The 27,610-nt window shown below is 31.1% G+C and overlaps 1 protein-coding gene across 2 annotated transcripts in view; it reads left to right on the top strand.

Annotated features, from left to right (window-relative positions):
• The window catches only part of LOC124543587 (lysine-specific demethylase 3A-like), a 130,163-nt gene that overhangs the window by 53,129 nt on the left and 49,424 nt on the right, over positions 1-27,610 (top strand). For both annotated transcript variants that reach the window (XM_047121831.1, XM_047121832.1), the window contains one exon: positions 3,674-3,785. In XM_047121831.1, the coding sequence (XP_046977787.1) occupies positions 3,674-3,785 (112 nt within the window). The remainder of the gene's footprint in view (positions 1-3,673; positions 3,786-27,610) is intronic.

Below are 27,610 nucleotides of genomic sequence, written 5' to 3' on the forward strand. Positions count from 1 at the left end.
TGACAACAATTTCACCATATTATAGATGATTATTAATGACACGGGTTTCATTGAGATCTTTATCCTTTTGCGCTATCTATTTAATTAATATACAAGTTTTTCGTCTAATTTAGTGTCTACAGCTCTAGTATATACCTATATGAAAAAGGTCGTAATTATATTCCGTTTTGATAAATTTACCGAACTCTTTATCAATATCCGTTGAATTGCAAATAATGTTAATTGGATCTACTGTTTGTATCGTAGCAATCGCAGTTCAATTTGTACCGAGACCATTACAGGCCGGGCCTTGTCGAATTCAGATTAGTTTCGGGCCGCAGTCCGCTTCTAATTACTTCCTTAGTCATTCGGTACAATTTATATTGGTTTTGTTTGCCGTTTTTGTTAAAATCAAAAAAACTATCTTCATTGAAGTAGGCTCATAAAAGCACTTATTGTCATGTTACAGTATTGAATTCAATGTAAAAATAGATACCATTGGTTCGGAATGTAGATTCTACAGAAAGCAACCGGTAAGCTCAGTAATTACCTTTTTCAAAAAATTAACATAGGTTAATTAAATCGTTCTATAATTATTGTATAGTGTGTTTCATTGTTTTTATTTAATTTGATACGGCTCTTAGGTATGAATTAAACATGCATCAAATATTTATGATACGACTTTAAGGTTGGATTTGAAATTAAGACTGTTAGACTGGTAGGTATAATAATTTGTCCTCAAACAGTAACCTCTAAAAACTCAATAACAAAAACTGATTAACAAAACTTGAATTTATTGTTTTTGTGCTTCTTTTAGATATGATAATACTAACATTGTATTGTATAAACTCAAACAGAATGACAAAATGCTTAAATTGAATTTCAAAGTTTATTCGGAATTTGATTAAAACTGTTGTAACTATTATTTGTAATAATCAAGGCGTATATGGTATTGTACCTATCCTAATTAATGTACATTCATAATTTTTTTGGTGTTAACTTTAAGAAAACCTATAAATAACATTTAATTAAACATTAATAATTTCCAAAACATCTTACTTACATATACACCAAAGTATAGATTATGTACACGCAATGCGTATTATCCCTAACTATTACTATTAGTTTGTAGCTTGGAACGTAACACTTTATTTACTTTCCAGTACTTATACATTAAAGGTCATTCCTTTATCAAGAAATAACGAATATATAGACGTTACCCTTCTACCAGGGGTGACTGACACGGAAGGGTTATGGTGGCATAAAATGGATCGTTGGCTTTTATGAACGCCCATACAAATATATGTATATAAAACTTTAAGTTCTATGAAGTAATGTTTCAGATTTCATTTCACAAATTAATGAAACAATAAATAGTGGTTTCGTTTCCGTCGCTAAGCAAAATGTGGCTTTATTGGCATCAATATTATAAAATAACATTTTATGGTTTCGAAATATTATTGTTACATTTAAATAAGAACTTCAATTACGAGCTCTACTTGTTGAATAAAAACGATATAGAATATTCCACACTTCACATTCTTTGTCATAATAAGTATTTTAAATGTCCGTAACCTTTCTAGAGGGGAAACACGTGTCGAAAAGGAGGACGGAGTGTAGGGAGAGAAATTGTAGGAAAACTGTTACTTAGGACGAAGGTATTCGCATTTAGGTGTAGTTACTTATCGTAACTATGGTGACTTTTGTTACGTTTATTGAAAGATATCTTCTTAATAGTTATGTAGCAACGTCGATCTATTTCTCTTAACTGACAAAAATAATTTATTTTTATTTGACTGTCATATTTGCAATAAGGTCTTCGTTTTCGTTGTGTACGTGAATAATTAAACGTAATTACTTTTATTACGATTCTAAATTTAAATACCATGTGTATGCATAACATTACTTTAGAATCTATAATTCTGTATATAATTTATACACTTTGGTTTTGTTTTTTTTTTTGTGGTATCGTAAATTTTAGTGGCAAATAGTTATGTTAATTGTCGGGTTGACGACGATATGCGCCGCGCGATTGTTGGGCAAGCAACCGTGGCCCACTTCGGAGTCAGATTGCGTAGGTCAGTCATATAGCGTGCACACTTTCTCTGTGTTTCACTTTCACTACGCTATCTTGTGTTTTTACTTTGTGTGTCATGGTGTGAAATATAATGTATAATATCAGACGATCCATCATGTTGTCCTTTGAAATTGATTGATGACCTTAAGTGAAGAGAAGGTACTAACGTCCATAAATGAATAATCCATAAAACTTTACGTGGGCTAACAATAAACAAAGCAACAATATTAATAAAGCTAATCGAAATATTTTTTAAAAATAAGTCATCATCGAAAAAATAAATACGATATATGCATACGTATTCTAACGTGATTTTTAAAATATTGAACAAGTACGACACTTCATTGTAGTTAGAGCATTGCCTTAGTTTTCATACTTATTGTTAGTTTAGAAACATTGTTTGTCAGTTTCCCGATGACGCAGCGCATTGTCAGGATATACAGTTCGTCGGTGCAGATAAACAGATAAACAGTCAGCTTACCCCTTCTCACACCCAACACCCTACACGGTTACCCCATTTTTCAATACACATTGCATGACGTGTCACATATAAGCCATGTTCGTGATCCCCCATTTTTCTTATATGATTTTCATTGGCTATTTTTCATTGTGTTAGTTGCATTACTATATTTGCTAAATGATTGTTGTTTTTTGACCAACTCAGCTTGTTTTGTACCTCAAAACATAAGAAATTAATAAAATATTATTTTCATTAAGATCTAGTAAATCACTTTTTGAAATAAAGTAAAAAACAGAATGATTTTTTAAGTCATTATGATTTAGAATGTACAAACACCAATACAAAAACGCTGTAATAGATTGGCTACGAGAGAAAGTTGAATAACGTAATAGAATCGAGAGCAGCAATCAATTAACAGCTTATCGCGATCGAGTATCAATCAGCATTAGTGCAGTACAGTGAAATACATTTCAGCAAGTCAGCGTAATAAGTGGAGGTGCGTCGCTGTGTCGGCGGACCATAGCAGGGCTTTGAGTCTTGAGTCGTGACCGGCAGAATCGTGAACGGTGACTCAGCAAAAGTCGGACCCAAGATTTGTCTGTCAGCTACAATAAGTGGATTACGCCTTCACGGCTGAATTGTTCTATTTTGAAGGGCTTTTTTAATGTTTATATACTAAACGTTTTGGTTTTTAAAGAGTGTAAAGTATTTCATATCTTTGATATTTACTTTACGTCAAAATTGTCTTTGTTTTTAATAAGCCAAGACGAGCGATTAGAGTGACCTAAATTAGATTTTAATGAGCCAGCAGAACGCTCTGCTAATCACAAGTCGTTAAAATACAACCTCAAGCCTTATATTTAGTAAAATATACATACATATGTGATATTCTGTTTACTCGTTTGCATGTGAATTGGCTTAAAATCTATTTGCATTTTTCACGAAAAACAAGCTTAAATCTAATAAAATATTTTAATCGAACTCAAAGCTACATTAAGCGTCATGTGGGACATAATGTTATAAAAAATATGCATTTATTTTTATGGATTGATATGATATATCGTTTCGGGAAGTGTTTCGTTTGACAGGATTTAGTTTTAACATTTTAAATTGAAAATTATATCGTAATGATATTTATAACCTATTTCTTGTTATAGAGGGTTGAAAGAGAAGCTACGAAAAGCCCAGCTACTACTGGAGGCAGGAAAAAAGCGAGCGTCCGAAGCAACGGTCAGCTCACTACCACAGAACCGCCACCACAACCTGCAGGTAATATTTTTTGTTCATGCTAGGAATGATAACACTATTTTATTAAACGGACCACGCAAGAGTAGTCACTTCTACCTTGTACAAGCACATATTGAAATATGAATTGGTATAATTGAATACTAATCCTTACGTATGATCCTAAACTCGCTTATCTAGAATTATACTCGTATTATGTAGTGCTCATTATAAACGCTTTTAGTGTATACCTAACCACCTAATAAATAAAATAAGATATTATTTTGTGTTGTGTTCTTTTAGTCAACTGTAGGTGACGCTCGACAATTGGATTACTAATCCATTTGAAACGGAACATTTTTGCATAAATGTATACATAAAATATTACAATATATTTTTGTAATTTGGTAATTATTAATTAACATAATAAATTAGATTTACAAAGGCCTTGCAAGGCTGACTCAGTGTGAATCTCTGGAACACATTAAGCCGTTTGCAAAGGCGAATGGTACGTTTGAACGGCTTATAGAGATTCTAACTATTCAGATGCACTGACTAAGCCTGACAGTCAGATTGGTTGCCTTCTGTAATACATCTCTGGTCAGCTATTCAAGCTTAACATTTCAGAAACACAAAGATATTTAGAAATTATTTTATGAATCCTCCATACCAGCGAAAACTGGCATCCAAATTTATCCTCTAGTAGGAAGGTAGGAAGATTTTGAGCACCGTCCATCGATATCTTATCGCAATTAAATTAGGTTCACCCCTGAACATGCGCCATTATCAAACATTATTTAATTATGTTTAATGAATACAATAACGTATACAAGTCCAGAGGTGTTTTAATAACGACGCTAAATAAGATAATACGTAATTGACCTAGTAGGGTTATAAATTTGATTAGGGCTTGATTAGGTTTTGCGAACTGAATCCAAGAAACGGGTAGTATCGCTAGGTCCAGGAAGAGTTTGAGTTACAACAGCTTATGAAAACCGGTACAACCCATTAACCACACGAAGAGAGTGAATGTCCACCGCAGATAATGCGTTACAGATAGCTACAGGTACTCGTGTGAACGACTTAGCGTACATAATTTAACCTTCATTAAAACCAGAAGACACCAAAAACGCTCTTGGTGATGCAGTTAATCGCATAAGGTTGCGAGGCTCCGGATTAGATTACTCAGATCAAGGCGGCAAAGTTCAAAAACGATACATTAAAATGTGAAACAAGGCAACGGGAATAAAAATTAGTTTCAGTAGATCCAGTTCTACAGTCATAGTATGCAATGGAACTATTATCGAAGATATTGTAACGGCTTTGCTTTATTTATTTCATTGAACCATCATTGATGTGTTAAAAATGTGTCTCTTAGAACGCAACGACAACCCAATAAATGTAACCTATAAAAGCTTTAAACAATGATCGTTCAGAGCGTGGGTGTACAATAAATCAGCACTTCCGTACCCCATACTTTCTATAATGTCCGCGCTTTGACTGGTGATTGCTGCAAAGATGGATGACGGTATGGCGATGGCGGCATTGTCGGCTTTGGCGGCCATTTGCAATGGACTGCGACGCAATAAATATCTCCATTAACTTCCGATTTAGGGTCTCTGGTAATGGCTACTACTACTAATTAATAGCATTTTAGGTGATGTTGAATGAACGAATGTTAACTAATTAATTAAACAAATGTTAAAAATTTGAATATTTAAAAATATTACCAAATTGCGTGTGAATAAATGTATAAAATATTTTACTTTATAATTTATTTACGCTGATATAATGTGTAACACATCGTGGCGTTTTCTAATCTTAGGTATATCTGGTTTTTAATTTATTTATCATATATACAATCTCTTAAACTATTTCACTATAAAAATCTGCTTTGTTAAAATTTGAATTTGTTGCTCAATTTCCTTTATGTTAAGTTTGCATTTGTATACTTTTGTTAACATAACCACAATGGAATACTTAGACCATTAGATGCTGTTGTTATGATTATACAAGTCTGCAGTTAAATGTAGACCGTACTCGTCGATGCGAAAAACATTAAATTGCCGGGTTTTGATTTGATTTTATTTGAATTAAAATAAATTAAGTGAATCGTGTATTTTGCGTTTTAATAATTATATTATATACATCATGTATAATGTCAGTAATCCTCGTTATGCTTTTTACGACAATAGTAAGAAATAAGTACATTCTAAATTAAATATATTATGATACAGATAATTATATACACACAATAGTCTATCTAGATCTAATTTACCCTGTACAAAAGTGACAATAATTAAATTGAGTATTCGAAAGCTCCGTTATAGTCGCTATAAAACCCCTTCCACTTCACGAATGTTTGTGACAGCTGTGACGCCACGAAATGTTTGTTTGAAAGATAATAGTAATGACGTCAATTCCTAAAAGTCGATCAAATATGAGACTAATTTATACCTGTAATATTATTTTATATATTATAATTTAATAAATACGATAAGAACTTTATCGTATTTATTAAATTATAATTTATAAAATGAAGAAAGGGTAGTAAAGATGTTTTAATTATTGTTAATGGTAATATTGCAGCTTCCATCGATAAGCAAACAGCTTCTTTGTAGTATAAAAGTTCCTCACTCCGCCTTACAAAAGCTATTGTAGTTTATTCAGAGCGAAAACTTTATATTACTTTCAAAGTTGCGAACGGTGGGTCCGGAGTTCGGACTTCGGGACAAATATTACTTGAATCGCTTAAACTTACTGTTCATCGAAGTTCAGTCACTTTCGTTGAAAACTAAACTGCCTCGGCAGAACAAGTTTGAACTTTAAACTAGTGGCGCGACCAAGGTTGGTGGGTTATTTCGTTTGATAGTTTGGTAAACATTGTTGATTATTTTTTAGGTATCTTAAAATTAAATAAAAAAAATCATTTTCAGTCTTTATAGAGCTAACAAGTCTTTAGTTTCTTTGAATCTCATCTCAATTAATTTGATAGTAACGACATGGGTTATAACACTTTTTAACATTTGTGACCTTGTCTTCATACGAAACAATATTAGAGAAGTTTTCATCGGCTTTAATAGGACTTTAATGACACGTACCTTACAATGCAAGTATAACGTGCACATGTTATGTAAATTACAAAGGGACGTGCAAGCGACAGCCCTTTGTGAGATAAGCGGAATTAAGCGGAATTCGGATATTGGATCGGCATCCGCGGCTTGCCTCGTTTGTTTACTGAACAATCTGATTTTAATTGCTTTCGCTCGAGTAACAGAGCCAGTCTCCTTCCGAAACCATGCTTACACAAAACAATCTGGAATCAATTATGGGCGACGTTGTTCTCTTGTTTCTCATAATACAATAATAGTTTTATTTTATTCTTTAAATAAAAGACTTCGATTTGTTCTAATTATAAACTCTAAGAAATATGCGTTGTACAAACACTGCGAAGTTATTTCCAATAGAAAAAACTTCTATCGAAAACACATTAGTTTTTATAAAAATGAGTATTATGTAATAAAAAAATCCATATCTAAGTTTAATTAAGTATTTTTCCTCGTCTATAGTTACGTAACTTTAATTAAATATGACGTTAAATATTTAAGGTTGAAATGACTAATAATAACATAATAACAAGACTGGTTTTTGATACGATCTCAAGTTGTTCTTGTGCCCTTGTTCTGACAAAACATTTTATTTGATATTAAAAATGAATATATTCTAAATTAGAATCATGACTATGCGTGTTTACTTCGTTGATAAGTTATGCGACTCTAAGGTCATCATTACCATATCTTGTAAGCCGAATAAAACATCGATTACTAACTTCTATTTATAGATATTGTTATTTTTGACCTTCAAATAGATGAAATTTATGTAATGAAAATAAAATTTTTCTCGTTAATCTTTAACTAGTATTTATTGTAAATATATATTTTATTTACAGTCGTTTTAACTCTCCTAATTAATTTAACCTTAAATAGATTTTTCTTTTATTTGTTTTTAGCATAGCGATAAATGTATTATATGTGATTGTGTTATTCGTTAACTAAGCAATCTGCATTCTAGTCCCGGGTACAAATTTTGCGTGCACATGCCTGCCTCGGCGCGCTGTTTGCATAATTTTACATATTTACCGTTAAATGCACCGGCGTATCGCCTCTCAGTCTTTAATGTATACAAGTATGCAGATAGCTTACTCGGTTGCGTAACTTTCAAATTTTGCTAATGTTTATTAAAGAGAAATCTTAATAGTTTCGTAATTTGGAATATATTACTACTGAACTTGAATGACATTCTTAATTAATGTAAAATAAATCTCGATTTAAATAAACGTCTACGTATTTATTATTCGTACATTTGATAAATTGAATCACGATTTTTGGAACCGTAATGTATGTTGTAATTAAATAAATATGAATAAGTAAATTTAAGTCAAAAATATAAAAGAATAAATTAAAAAGCCATATAGAATATTTTTCTGTCGCGAGTGTTGTTTTGTAATAACATCTTTTTTTAAACGTTACAAATATCTAATAATACTCTCACTGTAAAGTCTTATAAAAGTAACAATATTAAATTTGAATACCGACCGACACGAGCTAGAGGACGTCCCTAGGGTTAAAAAGGGTGGCGGGGGAGCCGAAGTGACATGTCGCGTTTGTAGGGTGGCCTACACAAATCGTGCAGAAATGCACTTTCCCCATTCTTAGCCCACCTGATTCTAATGAGGTGAATTGTAGTTTAAGGGGACGTAAAAATTTCAAGTGACTCAATTCGAACTCGCTTTGTTTGGGTGCGCTGTGTGAAACGGAACGTGGCATGATTAAGTACACGGTGTTATGGCAGGCGCACATCCGGACGCAATTACGTGAAGGTCAGTGACACGCGACCAAGTTGAGCGTGAATCATGTATTCGTCTTAACTGTGCCGTCTTATCGGCTTGTCTGTGGAAGGCTTTATGCTTTTATTAACTTTTCGCATAAACGAACTTTCGTAACGGATATTTCACGTTGTTTTGACGGTTCTGTTTGCTTTTGTGTATCATTTATCCTATTCTATTGTTTGATGTTGCTAAAGTTGGATATTGCAAATTCTCGGAACACAGTCGGAGCGATGAGGAATAGATAGAGTAAAATGAGCATCTTTATTTTCCTTCCCATCAATAGACAACAATGGTCTGTTATTATAAATGGATCGTTATAAATGATTTACGACCGCAATATAAAATTCTTTGTTTCGTTTCACAAGGTTTTCAAATTTTTTATTCCACATTTTTACGTCAATGTCGAATCAGAGGCCGTAGAAGATTTCTTTTTTAAATTAAATATTTTTTTATTTCAAATACTACTGTATAAATATAAAATAAACTGTTCAATATTTAATGTAAATATGTTAGTCAAATTTACTACAGTTGCGTTGAATATTGCTCAATTATTTACACTATACTTCAAATTGAATCGTGTAAGAGTGACCTTTAAGTAAAGAATGTCATTGTATTATTATCGGTTTTTATTAAAAATTGTGACATCAACCGAACAGATAATATTACGTTGATCAGCAATGTTTGTGTTTATATTAAAATGAAACAATAATACGAATAAGCGATAAGCAAAATGCGAACTGCTGACTAGAATATAATTACAGTGGGAATAAAATACATGTATAGATTAGCTTCAAGATTACAAAAACAATAGTCAGGGAAATCGACACCGTGAAACGCGGACGAGGCTCCGGCGAGCGCGGGCGCTGGCGTAAGCGTTATGAATAAGTGAAGTCGCGCTCGTCACGTTGTCGTTATGTAAAGAACAATGGCCAGCTGGGATCGCGGCCATGAACGCGACGCGAATTTATAGACATTGATAATATTTATTTATTCTTAGACTACCTGTAGGTAATCATTTAGTGCTGCGATTTAATTGCACTATTTTCGCAGAGTATTACTTTAAACGTGTGAAATAAAATCAAACTTAATCCATTACATTTTATAAGCTATGGGATCACTACTTTTTTTTAATTTAGCTATCCAGCCAGCAGTTTATTATTTAGTTTATGTTTTACATAGTTGACAATTTATAGTATACATATATTTATATATAGTCAATTTCAATCGAAAAAAAGGTAAATAAACAACTTTAACCTTGAATTGACATGACTTTAAAGGTTTAACTAGTTAAGGCAAAATATACGATAATTATTGTAATAGAATAAAGTTGATGAATAATTCATACCGTTAACAAAGTAGCATTTGGTTATTTACACATTCATTACCTACATAATATCCATTACTATTTATCGTATGCTTAATATATTTGCTGATAACTATATTTTGTATAAAATTAAGAATTTATAAATAAAAGTATTATATGTAAAATTTTATAAAGAATTAATTATTTAAAACTAAACCTTCATTTCAATCATTCATTGTACGAAGATCTATTCAGACCGAAATGTGTTTAATTTGTGCTAGGCATTGTCATTTTGAATTTTTTTATTAGAAAATGTAAAAATATAGTGTCATCAATAGATACGAAGGCGAAGTTAGTTGTTTGTCTTAAGTTTGGTAGAAACATTAAGATTAATTTTCAACTTGCTATGTACATGCACGTTGCAAGGAATGAATTAAATATTGCTATTGGGATCCATGGGCCAACAGTTTCTTATTAGTTGGACCATTTATTAACTAATAATTTGTTTTACAAAATCAATTAATATCATTTTATCATAAAAAACAAATTATATCGATAATTTAATGATTAGCACTTCTGAGGTAACCTTGATATCGCTTAGAAACTTCCTTAATCCGTAGTGTAATGAAAAACGTTTCCGATGAATTATTTATGTCAAGATGTTCGATTTAATTACTTTAATTTATTAGCATCATAATAAAGTAAAAATATTTTACATTTAAACGGTTTACATACTCAATTCTGCATACGTTAGCGCGTTGTGTACTTTCACCCCGGTTTACCGTTACGTGAGGCAGTAGGTATCTTCTATCTCAGTCACACATCACTGACTCGGTCTCTATTACCTCAAACGTCCGTAATAGCCTCTGGTTTTGGTGTATGTATGCGTCTTATCGTGCCCTTTTTAAATTTATTGAACAGCCATAGACGATCTGATTTATACGTCCATTTGAATTCGTCTTCCAATGGTTAAGTAAAACAAAAGAAACTCCAATATAAGTAAAGATCCGTCTGATTATTATATAACACATATCATTAACGTCATCATTATTGAACTTCAAAGTTATATTGAAACAGATGTATTTAAATTAATTTGGTTATTTTGAAATATAAAATGTTTTTATTCATAAATGGCATGGCACTGGCTCTCATGAAAAATCATGAGTTACTTCGGCAGCTGGCTTACGAAATCAAATCAGGGATTGTTTTGACACTGAATTCGTGATTTAAGATCATTACGTTCGTTTAACGCTCGCCGCTTTATTCAAATCACGAATTACAGATGTAAAGAATTTTCGCAGGGCGACGCGAATGAATAATTCACACAATTATGGCGTTGGTTACACTAGCTCCGTTATGACTTTTATTTGTCCTCAGGCCGTAGCACATGTCCAACGGAAACCGGTCCAAGAACTCGCTCCTTTCTCGTAGGGTGAGGCATGCAGGCGTATCTGGATAATCTCACATACATTCATCTCTTTCTAATCGCCCTAAACGGCAAGATTCATGATCCCCTTAAAGGGAATTTTACCGTCGAATCTTATAAGTTTCTCAGAAGAATTTATCACAACCCTTTCCTTGGAACTTGTTCTGTTTTTATGATACTGCCAGTCGAGATCGTTATTTTATTCTATTAGCTTAATTTATTATACCGAATGGAGTAAGAATCTGTCAGACAGAGCTTATGTAAATTAGGTTGTAGTTTTCTATGTCAGTCATGGAGGTTAATTAATGTATGAACAACATGTTCTTATTTGGATATTTATTACTTTCACCCAATCTCCATTATACATCAGCATTGTCAATAAATATTTTAAGCAGACATTATCGTTTCATTGACCTGTATCGAACGTGAATAATTATATTTTTGTGATCAGTCAAGAATACGCGATATCAGTGGGCAAGATGGCGCCGGTTACGCAAGCACGCTGCGCGGACGCATTGAATTGATTGTAGCGTTGAATGACATTTATGATGACTGCACCGACGAATATATTGTTGTAATGGTGACATGATTAAACATACTTAGCCACGCAACTATTAAACAGACAGAGTCCAATATCAGATTGAAATTTTATTCCAATGGATTAAAAATACATTTAATGTTAAACGATTGTATTTTATAAATAAAGTTAATTTTCTTATTACCAATAGCAGTTAACCATAATGTATTTAAGCACACACCGTTTTTCGAATAACAAAGCGATTAAAAAAATACATATTAAATATTGCTGCCGGATTTGGACTTAATAATCTTTTTCCTAAAGTATATCTTACTTTTTAATTTTATAACCAGACAAAAAATTAAAAACAAGTAAATGAAAATTTTAAAATTCCAACAGATTAAAGATATATAATATAACAGATTAAAATAGCTCTCATTACATTTATTTTAAAATGTATGAAAATAATTATTTATGTCCTATATGACATTGAATAGCGTTATTTTTTAAAGAATTTCTAAGATTACATGTTTATTAACTTACACACTATTATAGTAAGTAACTTTTTATAGAGATGTACATTTTTCACTAACAGTCATCTCTATCTTTAGTCATAGGTCGTCTCTTGTCCCAAAATGACATTTTTCAAATAGCAATTAAATTTATTTTATTTTATACCTGACTTGTATTTTATTTAAAATCAAGTTAATCTAGTTCCTTTTATAATTCAATAGAGAGAATCGATAAACATCTTTAATAATAAAATACTGAAACCTTTTTAAATAACAAATAGGTATCGTTAAAGGGACAATAGCTTCGGTATTTAGGCTTCGAGAATTTTGCGAGACATTGAGTAATAAATAAGAACTCTTGAATGTTATTAACACGCAATACTTTAATCAATTTGTCCTCGTCGAAAAAAATATATACAATGAAAATTATAATATAAAACAATTAATCTTCGTTTAATTAAATGTACATGGCATGGATTATTAATGTCTTGGTATATTAAGCAGTTAATAATTGTAGTGTTACATATTATATAACATTGCCAAATGCTCGATCTATTTCAAGGCCAAAACTCGGCACATATTTATATGACGATAATAAATTATACATTATGTATTTTTAATAGTTTGTCTAATAATAGAGAATATTTATGCGATTGCTCTTAACTAATAAATAATAATTTATCGGATATAATGTTACTAAGTACTTGTCATTATATATACTTACATTTATAAAATCAACTCTTTTTAAATTAAAATTGTGGCTGAGGCAAATATAATTTATGGTTAATAGTTAGTTCATGTATCGTCTACAGATATTATGAATCTTCGTTGATGATATTCACCAAGACCCATACGACGTCTTTTATTAAATTTTATCCTTAGTCATACATAATGTTTTAAAATAAATTGAAGATCCAATTTACATTTACGTAGGTATGTGATCCATTAATCACAGGGAGTTGAGACTATAGGCCACCTGCTACGGAGACCGGAGCTTGTACATAAATTCTGTCTCTTCCATTATTTCTCATTCATCAAATGATTCATAACTCAGCCGTCGAGGGTCTGACCCTGAATAAAAGGACGTAAATATTCCAGGCAACGAGTGTGGTATCGTTGCCGATTACTTTTTTTCAATACAAGATTTGAACATTTCATTCAACTCTTTTTTTTAAGTATTATTATTACAAAATATCAATTAAAGTAAGTCGTTATTGATAGATAAAGTGTTGAACATCATTTTGAAAATGGAATTAATATTATCTGTTTATTTAAGCTGAATGTATGGTTGATATATCTTAAAAGCGCTACGAAGCAAAGAATGTACATCCGTTCAACATTTATTTTAATTGCTACAATTGCAATCACATCACAATTATGAAACATGCTTATATTTCCGTAATGACAACGATCTTACGTAATATGCCTTTAATAAAATAATTTAAACGCTCTCATACGAGTCGTGCTTAATTGTCTGAATTGAGTAGTTTATTTCAAACTTTTATTTGAATTACGTTTTAAACATTAATTATAAATAGAAGATACGTATGGTTACGTACCATATATCGTTATTTTTACACTGTTACTTTGTGTTCAAATAAACAGACCTATACGAAATCGATGTCAAAATTTGAACATTGCACTTACAACAAGCATACTTACAAGTCCATTTTATTTTTGTTTATAAAATTAGGATTTCAGTTTACAGCCAGATAAATAATTTATATAGAACGTAAAAAAACAAAACACAACAAAAACATTAAAATAATGTGAAACATCTTTTAGTTTAAAGAGCGTTGACTGCAATATTATTATTCATTCCTGTTCTAACATTTCTAATAAATGTAAATATCACATTCTGGCCTCGACTAATGCAATAAACATGCAAATTCAAACTAGAATTTAGTCATGTAGGTATTTTTCATTTCGAATGTTCGTGTACATATGATATACTTCTTTTATTTAAATTACATTATTAATTAAGCCGATGTACAAAGCAACACAACAAGCTGTGTAATAAATAAATGAGTTATAGGACAAATTAGGTCACAGTCATAGAGTAAATGTTAATATCAAAAATGGTGGGTGCACGTTGTGCAAAATGGCGGCGGTGCGCTCAGTAATGGCTGCCGGCCTTGGGTCGTGCTCGCAATCAACTTATTATTCAATCTCATGTCGCGAATTGGTCCGAGGTCCGTCGGTCGTTGAACTTATAGAACCATTCCATTCGTTTACGTTCCGTTTCATTCGTTTGAAGATAAATTATTGAACTAATCACTCTATTGAAAAATATATCGATAATGTCACGACATTTCGCCTTTTTTAGTTTATTTTAATTACATTATTGGATACACACGATACCTAGATAGGTAACCCCTCACTACCACTTATAAATTATCTATTATTTTAAAAGAAGTGAGAGGGATAAAGGTTACGTAAACAAGGATGTGACTCTGTGTGTTGTTGGCTGTTAGGCTATACAGCACAGGTACCTATCGCTTGACATTCCAGAGGTTGTCAGTCGAGACGCTTTGACGTAAATCCGACACGGTCCGTTATGTCCTCTCAGTGAACAATGCTCGGTTCGCGCTACTCGCTTAATGAGAAATGTTTGTTTTTCTACCTCGCACAATAGCTGCTCTCATCGCTGCCTTTATTATTACCCTCGTAACGTTCCAGACTTGAAAAGTGTTAATGACCTTCTTTGTAATTTTTAGACTGAACGGATTAGCTAATTCTTTTAATAGTTATTCAAGTCTATTCAAAACAAATTTCCACACACAAGGTAATAATAAATAATACAGATTTTTTCCTTGTATTCATACACGTCAGACTATACATATAAATTATTGTGTGCCAAATATGCAAATTCCGTCTATGCGCATGTTTCAAGGAAAATAATTCCTAATACATGTAATAATAATGCCTAGTACTTGAACGAGTCGTTCGTGTATTTCATCTTCAAAGAAAAGAAAATAATAGTTAAATCAGAGATATAAAGCGGAATGCAAATTGTTGATGAGTAAGAAATGTTTATAAAGCGGTTTGTTATTTACCGACGTGCAAGTCGACCTTGATTGAAGTCTCATTAGCCGTGCGAACTCGATACCGCGATGAACCGGTCGTGATCGTGAGTCCGCATGATTTATGTCTTTGCCTTTACAAAGAGCATTTTTTACGCTAGACCGGTTTCCCCGCTCGATGGTTTGTTGCGCTACCTGGATATTAAGAAAAAAATATAGTGTCAGCTCTTTTTTTAGCTGTAATAATAATAGTGAACATTCCTTTTGTGGCACATGCGGACGTGGCTCACGGCTAGAAACGTGATGTGCTGGCGCTGTAGCTTCATTATATTAATGGACTCGACCGGATGAATACAAAGATGGGGCCTTTAAACTCTGCTGCAAGTAGAATACGTGTTCCCCGCATACGTAGCGTGAAATTGGATTTATGAACATGATAGCGATGTACAATATCTTTCCAGTTATACTTATTAGTATTGTTTCGCGGTGGGAATTAATTTCAGAATGTTTAAATTAATAAACAGTTTTTGTCAGTCACTGAAAATGAAATAAAGCAATAAATAAATTGTTTACTTTCAACATTAGATTGTATAAACATGTATTTTAACGCTTATTATTTAATTACTCAATAATATTATTCTTTATGACTATAAAAGTGGACGTGCGTAAATGTCGGCTGTTATAGGTAGACGTTCGTTCGACCTTTAGTTGACATTGGCGGGCCTCGCCTCGTCTTAACCAGTTTTTGTTGCACTTTTTGTCGGTATTTATTTATCAGCATACTTATGTACCACCTGCCGCGGTCGTTACCCGCTTAGAAAAACTCCCCCCTTGCCAACAAAAGAGATCCCCAAAGTTATTCTTTCTTATAATTACGGCTCACAAAGCATTTCGAGCGTAGAACATAAATTTTTTGTTGCAAAAAATGCCCTTAGTTCTTTTGTAAAGGGCATTTTACCTTCCAAACATGATCTGTATGCGTACCTGCTTTTTGTTTTGTAAAAAATGTAAACAATTCGCATCGTAGGAGAGGGGGAAACGGATTCTGTATAATAAGGTTATCCTAGTCTTTTATTGTATGATCAAATCGTAGAAATAGCATGACCGAGACTGTTATATAACTTCCTTTTAATTTATAGAGAACAGTAATGGGGCTTGGAGCAATGGGGCGTGGGATTTTGACGTAATGCATGATTGTAAGTTCGTGACCAATTGCACTACAGCGTCTTGCACTTTATTTAATGGATGAAACACTTATAATATTTATCAAAATAATTACATCATTTCAATATATATTTTTTACATACCTATAAACGTTTATTGTATGAGCTTAATAAGATATAATGGAATTCATTCCAGTTGTTTTTTTTTTAATGTCGTATTGACCTTGATTGAAGGATATACAAAAAATGATTTTAATTGAATTGTATTTTATTCATGAGGCATTTTATTACAGAATAAATAAAACAACCTTCGAATTATTAATAAAGCTGCATATAATTAAAATCCCAAATTGTTCATGTACTTCTAATAACATATAATTGGGAATGAAATGGAATGAGAATATATTCATGGTTTCCGCATTTTCCTTAGATATTATTCGGAACTCCTTCTGCAAACTCCTTTAAACTCCTAAAAACAAGTTAAACTTTTAATGCTTTTTCTTCGCTTGATTCGTGTAATAGGATAATACTCTACTTTTTTAATTAAAATTTATTTAAATGTTATGTATTATTTTTATCGACTGAATTTTCAATATCTTATCTTGTCCTGTCTTGTTTTAAATAAAAGGTCATTCGTTTTGTGTACGAGTGTTTCAATATGTCATTCACAGTAACTATATCTATTAAATGTTATCAATGTCTGATGCCATAATTATTATTAAGCATTCTTAATACCGTTCATTTTAATTAAAACTGGTGATTAATCTCTATTCGTCGTTATTATATTTCCGGTCGGTAACTAGCTTGAGCATCGATCATATTATATTAACAAACATAAAATTTTATGTTTTTTAGTTCTATGTTTCGTAGTAAATTTAGTTCCTATTATAATCTACCGATTTTTTATAGCAAGTATTGAGTATTCATTAAGATAAACAAATCCATGTTTGTAACTTTATAAAATGTTATCCAATACAAATTTATTTGACTTTCTATAATTTCCAAACTGTGATTGAGCTATCGTGCGAAAACAGATAGGTACATGTTTTGTAAATTTTCATAATATATAGGTACATGTATCATATTTTAGACGTTTTTAAATTACAGTATTTATTTCTTATTTATATTAGAAACATTTTTTTAAACTAGGCAGATCTATTTTGAACCACGCCTCTTTTCAAGCAATACCTGCAGGAGAAGTTTATAATTAAAATATTATACAAATATTTTAGAAGTGCATAAAAAAGATATCCAACGTAGTCAGCCCATATTATAAAATAATCTAGGATACCCATACTGATCGAAAATCAATTCATTTGCCAAATATTTTGTTGTATTTATTTATAAATTGGGCATCTATTTTTCCTTTCATAATTATGTTTTTTTTACAATTATTAGAATTCATTACTCGTGACGAAACCGGTTTTATCGTTCACAAGGTTTTATCGTGTTTTGTAATAAGTAATAAATATGTTAATTCCACATAAACAGAAATAGTTATACGGGTTATTATTAGCCTTTATAGTAATTATTTACGTTTATTGTAGAAATAAATGAAATGAACAGAAACCATATTTATGAAAATTATTTTATAATTCAATGACCAATTACAATTTGATAATTAAATAATTTAACCTAAAACTTATAATTGAGATGTCTCACGGAACATAATGAACATATTATTCTACTTTCATTTATATTATTTTATTATGTAGGTTCATGTAGGTCTTATTAAACTTTTGACTAAAATTGACATTTCAAGTTTAAGTCATGGCATACTTACAGATACGAGTTTGTATTGTGTGCGACATCCCTTAGGAATGTTAATATAGCTTGTTTTTATATCGTCAGCGGTGTCGCATGACCGACTTTTACTAAAGAGCCGTTGAAAGATAACTCTGTTACGTTTTGACTCGCCATGTGACCTCTTTTAAAAGGATTTTTTATTTGATCTGTTAGCTAGCTGATATTATTATTTGTACCGGTTATATTTCGTTTATGTTCTTGTTTTAGACTGGAAGCTTGACCTTTTCAAATTTAGTGTCGATACGATCGTTTTATAATATTATATGTTCCAATATTTTAAACGCGAAATTAACTTGGCTTTTCTGTTTAACTGCTAGGTTTTCAAGGCTATAACATTGAATCAGTTTTGATTAAATTTGTTACCAAGTTAGCTTAAGCCCAATAGACCTCGAACTTTTTTCTACTCTTTGAGGAGGTAATTTGGGGGACTGTATAGTGTATGTGTAATATGTGTGTACACAAATTCAGGAATCATTTCAGTTGCAAAGTGAAGTGGACGAAGTCACGCATTCATCTAATTATACACGAATTAAATTATTTTACATTAAAATATGCGCTTATAATATCTAATATTACGTAAATTAAGTAAAATATCGGCAATCAATTTTTTGTACCTAAGGTTTTATAAGAGAGGAACGATGTAACCATACATTGGGTTAAAACTTTCGCCAATTTAAATATTAAATAGCGCTTCAATCGAGCGACAGTTAATGATAGGTAGTCAGCCACTCCCTTCGGGTCACTCCACCCCGCCAGCCATCGTTCAGTAATTAATTACATGTCCAGTCCATGTGATCGAATTTTCGTAATATTGCTAAAGTCAAAATGTAATTTCAATTTAGGCAAAGGTAATTATGGCATATTATTCACATCAGACAATCATTCGAGTTTACATTTTTCGGCACAATCATGTTTTTTTTGTGATTTCCTGTTGTTAATCTCATCAACATTTTAATTAAGTACTGAATATTATTTTATATGAGTTATAATGATAACGAAGGTTATAAAGATAATATGTTAAATTTCCAGTTAAAAATATATTTCTCATAACAGTATTTTTAAAGTCGAACAATTATGTTAAATCTGCATAAATTATTCTCATGCGCTATAACATGTTCTTATAAATTTGCGTGGAAATTTTTAAATTGCGACAAAGAATCTTCGAATGGCGTTATATTAATAATTTAAACATTTAATGATGATGAATAACGAATGCAATTTCGGTTCAAAATAAACAAAAGTATTTGTAGTAAAATTATAGCTTGGATCTGTGGGTGATCAGCAAAATCAATTGTAAGAGGGTACATTGACATTTCCATAGCATCTCACGTGTAATAAGGATGGATTTATTTATCGCAGTGACCTCAATAGTTAGTATCATTATCAAAGCGATGTGGCGCGTGTTGTGTTACTGTAAACGTATTCGTTTGCTGATAGAAATATAACAGAAACAAGACGTTTACATTTATTGATTTATAACTCACCATAATTTCTCTCGAATTCTTAATGCGAAATTTACTGCTGAATGATTAAACCAAGGACGAATATAGGCTACTTTTAACCCTTTTAACTTCAGAGATATGTGCCTAATTTACTTGCTAATCATTACATTTTTCATTATAATTATACATACAAATAATAGACTAAATACGTATTATTAGCACGATATCTCGAAAAGACTTATCGCGTAAGTACACGATAAGAGATAAAGCAGATAGTAGTGCACTTATAGATAAATTCGATAAATTATTTATCAGTAATGTTATGTTACTCTACTATTTTTCAATAGAATTGAGTAAAAATATACGTAGGATGACATGGTAAATATGTGTTTGTATACGACTTACATTATATTGATGTTGTTATTCTTACATCATACATGTGTGTAAATTAAACACTTGACTTATTCTTTAGAATTGTATAATGACGCAAATATAAAAACAAATATTTTGAATTGTTAAAATTGATGTGTGCGAACATTAAGCTAAATACAGATACGATAATGATATGATAATGTGTACAAGCATTTTTATTTTGTGTAGGTCTTAACCTTTTTCCGGTCTTGAATATTTTGATAAATTTGTCCCCAAAGTATAGAATACACAAACATGCATTATAGAATATCTTATTAAACGTATATTTGGCTTACGTTCATTAAAACTTAATGTCGAACACGATAACCTGTAACCTCGTATAATAACCTATGCGATAACCGCTACGAGTATCAATTTATTTCATTATCTCTACTCTCTGTAGGTTTCAAAGTTTATTAATATTTTGCAACTGCTATTATGCAGTATCTGTGTTAATTCTGTTCACAAGAATTTATGAGTTAATAAAATGAAGGAGCGTACCTACACGTATTAAAATAATTATCTAAATTAGATACACATGTATAAAAAAAAAAACATTGTGAATATCATAGTAGATAACTATATTTAATTTGCATCGGTGACTTACTAGTAATACTGTATGACTTGACACTGCTTAGATTTTAATCTTAAAAATTACAATCATAAAACATTACAATGTAATAATATTACATTTTTTCTATTGCAGGTATGATTAACGACAACAAACTGTGTAAAGGTAATAGTTTTAACATGAAGTTTCTTCTATAATCAAAGGCGCACGAAATATAGTATTTTTTTAAAGAAACGAAAATCACTAGGTTTTAAAATATCGTCTATTTATTCAATAAAATTCTTTTATGAAATTATTCCTATAAAGTCAACCTTACTAACTTACTATTTAGTTTTATATAAACATTAATAACTGTATTTACTCTGAATTATAAATTAAGCGACTAAACTAAACTCGTACAACAACAAATATTATAAACATAATAACTAGAACAATTAATTGTCGTTAATAAAGCCTTCATATATATATTAGGTACGCACTTACTACACGCGAAACGAAATTTAAAACTTGCATGTTTGAAGTAAAAACACAATGTAAAGTATTTTCAATGGTACGAGTAGCATTTTATTAAAGTGACCTTCACCTCACAGAGCATAAATCACTGATAAGCTTATTACTGCATTGCAGTCTTGTGCAATATGTATTTCGAAACGGTTCCGCACTTTCCCTAGAGAACGTTGCTATGAAGCTCTGTTGGTTTGCTTTTGAGTTCCACTTTGCACAGGTGTATTACATTTCCTATTTGTTGTGAGATTTGCACTGTCTGACATGCTTTGAATTTCATTTTTCCAATATGTGTCCCTTATGCTCTTTAAAATATAAAATTCATCCAATAAATAATACTTTATGTGTGATACATGTGCGATGCATATCGTTGCGTATGTTTTCGGTCTAGGGTGCATTATACCCTGTTCCTGGTACACACAAAGTCATTACTTTGTAAAGTTCACACTTCAATCTATAATTGCGTTCATTACACACTCGATCTTTGTGATTTATAGTAGGTAGCACACCCTGGTATTTACAGCGAGGTCATCCACATCCACGGTACAAGCTGCGCGTTGAGAATTAATTTCCCATGAGGCTCGTTTTATACGTAATGCGAAGTCGCTGACCTGATTACCGTTTGCGCTATTATCTGTGCCAACTTTACGTGACTGCGTATAATCTGTGGATTTATGATACTAAGCTTGTTCAAAGAATGTTGACTTTCTCTCGTCTTGTTTCAGTCTATCTAAATGGATTAGATACTCGTTTCCTATGTTTCGTATTGTTCCATTTTAAATAACTCATCAATTATGCCATTGTCTTATATCTGTGTTATTTATAATTAAGTTACAACAGGATTATACCTATTTTTATGAATTATAGCAGTGTTGACGCTAAGCGGTACCAATAACGAGGTAAATAAAGTGGAATAAGTACAAACCAGGATGTTTTTCGGTATAATGATAAAATCATGTGCACTGAACTTCAATTTACCTTGTGGCAATCGACAAAAAGTCACGAAATGGCTATATCATAAAAATGAAACTTAATTTGTATGTATGGAATATCTTTTTAAATATTTTTTAAAGTAAAAAGTATGTCAAAACAAAGGGAAAATAGATGTTGTGGAATTATTATTTCAGATATTGTTACGCAATTCTTTATAAAATATTTTTAAAGGATTTTTAAGAGAACCTCCACAACCATCTCTTATATCCAAGTTTTTAAACATAGAATGAGTATAATAGAACATTTGCTATATACAATAATAAAGTATAAAATTCTTTATAATTTTATACTTCATTATCTGCAAACATATTTAACTGCACAAAATATTTCCCGACGACGATATTTGGCGATATAAATGATTACAGCCTTATCAGACAAAGTTTATCATTTTAGACGTTACTTATCATTTATATACATATTATAAAATTTATAAAACTAGGTCACCGATAAAATATTTTAGAAAATACTTTAGCGTACTGATACATTTTAGTATGAATTTCTACTTATTTTCACATATCTATTTAAAATAAAAGTGTTATACGGTTTTCTTACATTCGTACTGACATATTTTTGTAAGATTCTATAATAACATGTTACAATCTAACATATGGTCTGTTAGATTGTATTGTCTGTTTTCCGTAAAGTTATTTTTAGTATTAGCCAAATATGAAATAATTCCGACACATGGGATTATATGTAAAGGTAAAAGATATAGGTTCTACATGTAACAAGTATTTGTGTCGGTATATAATCGGCTGTGTTGTTGCCTCCCTTGAGACTGGTTGCCGTAACCGATACGGGTTAGGTCAGGATCACATTATTAAACGTATTTTTTGATGACGTAGAAGGCTTGAAACGAAGTAATAGGTTCAAATAATAAAATAGATAGACATATACTTAAAACGAAGCAACAAAGCGAATACATTTAATCAGGAAAGATAAAAATTGCCGGTAATGTTTGCAGGTTTTAATAATTTGCTAATACGTCAATAATAATAATTAAATTTCGAAACCTGTCGTTGTATTATCACAAAGAAGCGTCGTTTCGCACTACCGGTTCACTCTTGATTTTGTTGCTTCACTTTAACGGTGTCTGCACTCCGATTTTGTTATATAATCTTAGGTTACAATTACTCCATACCCACAACATATAAGAAGGAGATAATTCAGTACCACCTAAATAAAAACAATCAGCAAGATATTCAGAAATAAAAATAAATAAAAACTGTAACATCGCTGCAATATTGCCTCTCCACAAGAAAGGTATATTGAATGTGAGAAAGGAAGCAGATGTGATGTCGTTCAATCGGACTTATTATTTATAAGCTCTCGCGATTGACGCGGATCAGAATTTCCATTAGCATGATAAAGCAGAAAACAATAAAAACAGTTTTTCACTGTTTCATTAAAACATCGTTTTACTAAACAATATCGCTAATGTTTTCGTTTCAATGAACTTTTATAAACATTTATGTTTATATATTTATAGCAATTATTCTAAATTGATTAATTCTATTTCAATTTTTAAATGTTATTTCGTGTATGGATACATTTTAGTGTTATTTCCTTGCTTAGGTTTGTAATAATCATAATAATTCGTTTATAATTTGGCAATTCACATGCGTACCCGACGCAGTCGCGGACGAACCGGACATCTCGCATGTCGAACTTGGTCAAGGCGAGGCTGTCGACCGTGGCGGAGCGCCAGACGTGACAACTATAATGGATGCCATTTGTCATATTTTTTATTAAAAACAATGACTTGAGCAATTCGTTTATACATTGTATTGAAGTCATAAAACGATTAACTAACTACACTACGTCGTCGAGCAAACGAAGGTTCAATTGTACTTAAATACCTACCATATTAAATTATGGTTATGGAAAAAAAAAATTTAAATGTTTACAGATATAATGTTTTAACGTTTTTTAAGGATTCATTTTCGTCTAATATTCTTCATCAAATGCTTTCTTTCTTTCTTTAATTTAAATACACAACACAAACATAAATAAAGTCACAAATTTTTAATAAGGAAATCAAAGTGCCTATACAAATAAGTTGGCTTCAGTCCAATCAAGATAATGTGTACGCCGCAATCTCAAGGGCAACAAAATTTATGACTGTTTAATGTAAATGTTTATATTAGCTTATAAAAAGTTTAAAGTGTAAATTCGTAGTAAGATGAATAAATTATAGCACTTAATAAATAAAATGTATATACATATATACACAAAGTTCGTTAATGATGTTAAGTTTCAAAAATATAAAATTAATCTTATGTCGATAAAACTAACTTCAAAACACAAAACGAAAGAAATAAAAGTCATTAAAAATTACGCTATTCCTATTCTTAGTCATTTCAGGAGAGTGTCTGTGGTAGTTATTTTAATAGAATTGGAAACGCGCCAACGTCAATTTGCAGTAATCGTGTTCCAAGTGGCTGTATCAACTAAATGTTGATTGATGGTTTCCCTTCTTAGCAAACGTTCAGATTGACCTTTCCTAGTGTAGTTTGGTGAAATGTTATGATCAAAGAACTAATAACAATTAATTGTTGATAAATTTCAAAATAGCTGTAAATATATTTTTTTTGGTATCGACTTGAGCTTTAGAAAAGTTTTAAAAATAATTATCATCAGAAAATGATTTATTTTTTCAATACTGCCCTTAACTATAGATTTACTTGGAATGCTATCGTTTTTTTAATTACATATGCATGCCAATCGACTGCAGTAGTCATACCGATGCAACGAGACCAATTAAAGTTCGATGCGTACAACACCATTTAACATGCCAACGCTCCTCAACTCCCTCGCTGGCTTTTAATGAGTTTTGAGGTTAATTTACAGTTATTGTTTTACCCTGAAATTTCTAACTAAGAACATATGTAGAATAGGTAATAAAAAACTTTGAATTGATACTGGAATTAGTCGCTAATATAGTATAGTACATATTTTAATTGATTAACGTTTTTTATCTTAGCGTATACTATTATCTGTGTTAATAATAATGATATTATTATCTTGATATATTATTTTTTCATTAGAACACAGATTCAATTACCAAAAGTTAATTTACTTATCAATCAGCCTGTATGACTACTACTATTATTAATTGATTTAGTGACGAAGCATTTCCAATCTGCTTACTTTACTCCTACACATAACTATTAAAGTAACTTAGATTAGGATGGCTGAACTTACGAAGTTAGGTAATTGGTTATCTACGACTAAATATTATTAACTTATATGTTTGAGCACATGATAAGTTATCTGCTGTAAATTATATTTACAGGACAGAATAAAGTTTTAAGGTAAATAATCATACAAAACGAGTTAATTTTATACAAACGTACCGAAGTATTTTTACTTAGTTATAAATCTTGCATCATGTTTTACATCGATACTTCAAACTTGTTTGTTTTACTTTTATAGCATTGTTGGTTTTAAAATAGCATTTTTGTTCTTATTTATAACAAAAATAACTTGTGAACTTTTGTTCATTGTTTATTTTATGTAAACATTTTGCTTGAAAACAAAAACTTTAGCAGGATTGAGCGATTTAAAGTAAAATAATTTAATATATAATGAGTAGGTACTAAACTTTCATACAGGCAAAGTTTTATCTAGATTATCAGTTCCCAGATATTACAGTTTTGAAGGTGCTAAGTTTCTACTAAAGTTTCGAGCTTCAGAATTTAGTGCAAGTAACCGACTTCAAACTTTCCTCTACGAGGGCTTCCTCATTCTAGTCTAATAGGTTTATTTAGAGACACTTCCTCCATAATTTACGACAATATAACAAACATATTTATGGCATATACACTGTTCAAAGTAAGCTAGTTGTCAATAATTTCATATATTACATACATATATCACTGGAAAAAAGTTTTATGAAAATCAACATACTCATTTAAGTTCTAAAAAAAATCTTTAGTTTAATCTGTTAAAGAAAGTTAAGCAGCTCTAAAGATGTCGAAATAATCGGATAGAGCCGAGGGTGGTGAAACTTTGTCAATTTTGCCCCCCGCTGCGAGCTTGAACCTTTAGAAGGCGTGAGAGATGGGAGCCGAAACAGGGAGTACTGTGCGCCTCGCCTCCTCTTTGGTGTTCGTGAATACCGCTTAAAGTTCCCGTCGTAATTGCTGTCTGGCTGCGAATAAACTTTGTATTACATTACCCGAGTTAATTTATAGTGCCTTCTTATTCATTGCTTCAAGTTTTGTTTTCAAAATGACTGAGTTTGTTATAACTTATAATTTTTTTAGAAAATCCAGTATGCGTCATATAGTAGTAGTCATCTCCAAAAATAATATAATCATATTTGTGTTATGAACGAACATAATTATATCATCTTTTCGGATTATATGATAACGATCAAGATAACATAATTACAATACAAACAGTCATAGAGTCTATATCATGGACGTTTCTAGATATAATTTATTAATAAAAGTGCCAACAAACAATCTATCGTGTCTTAGATAAGTTAATTACTTACACAATAAGCGATTAGATATTGAAACACAAACGCGATAACTTACGTTATTTTGTATAATTTCGAATTGTACCAACAAAGAACAACTAACAATAAGTCACGACCGATTAAACGTGATTACAGGCGTTTGTTTTTGTCGGCTCGTGTTAGCGTTGACCTTGACTTGTCTACTAGATAGTTTCATGATATCGTTCCAAACAGCTCTGGAAATTTAATTTAAATAGCAATACCAAAGAACACTTCACACGTACTGAAGCACTTTTCTTATTGTAGAAATTTACGTTCTGATTTAAATTGCGATACTTAATATGAATCGAGATACTAGGAAAATTTCCTAAATTAATTTATAGGATAATATAACGGTCAAATGGTACTTTATTAATGCAGTTGTTTGTAGCCAATTGTGTTCATTTACAGCTGTCATGAGTTCAAAACTATTGGCTTGTTAATTGACTTCGAGTTTTGCGATTAATGAGTTTCATTAGACTAGGAAGTTTGGAGTCTGTCTTAAAGGGATAACAAAAGGAATTTTATTGAATAATTAAAATATTAAGTATACTTATGCAGCGAATAGCCATATATAATTGTAAGTATGAGTTGTAAATCATTACGCAAAGAGAACATGTATATAATCATTATTATTTACTGTGTGTTTCTGTTCTTTATCATATCATATCTTCAAACATAGATATAATCGTAGTATTATCTTCGTAAGATGTTTTGAATAAAACGAAATAACGAATATAAAACTGATAAACTCTGTATTATTCTAACAATAAATCAGTTTCTTTTATTAAATAAGCCATAAACGTG

The sequence above is a fragment of the Vanessa cardui genome, chromosome 3 (genome assembly GCF_905220365.1).
Source record: "Vanessa cardui chromosome 3, ilVanCard2.1, whole genome shotgun sequence".
Lineage (NCBI taxonomy): Eukaryota > Metazoa > Arthropoda > Insecta > Lepidoptera > Nymphalidae > Vanessa > Vanessa cardui.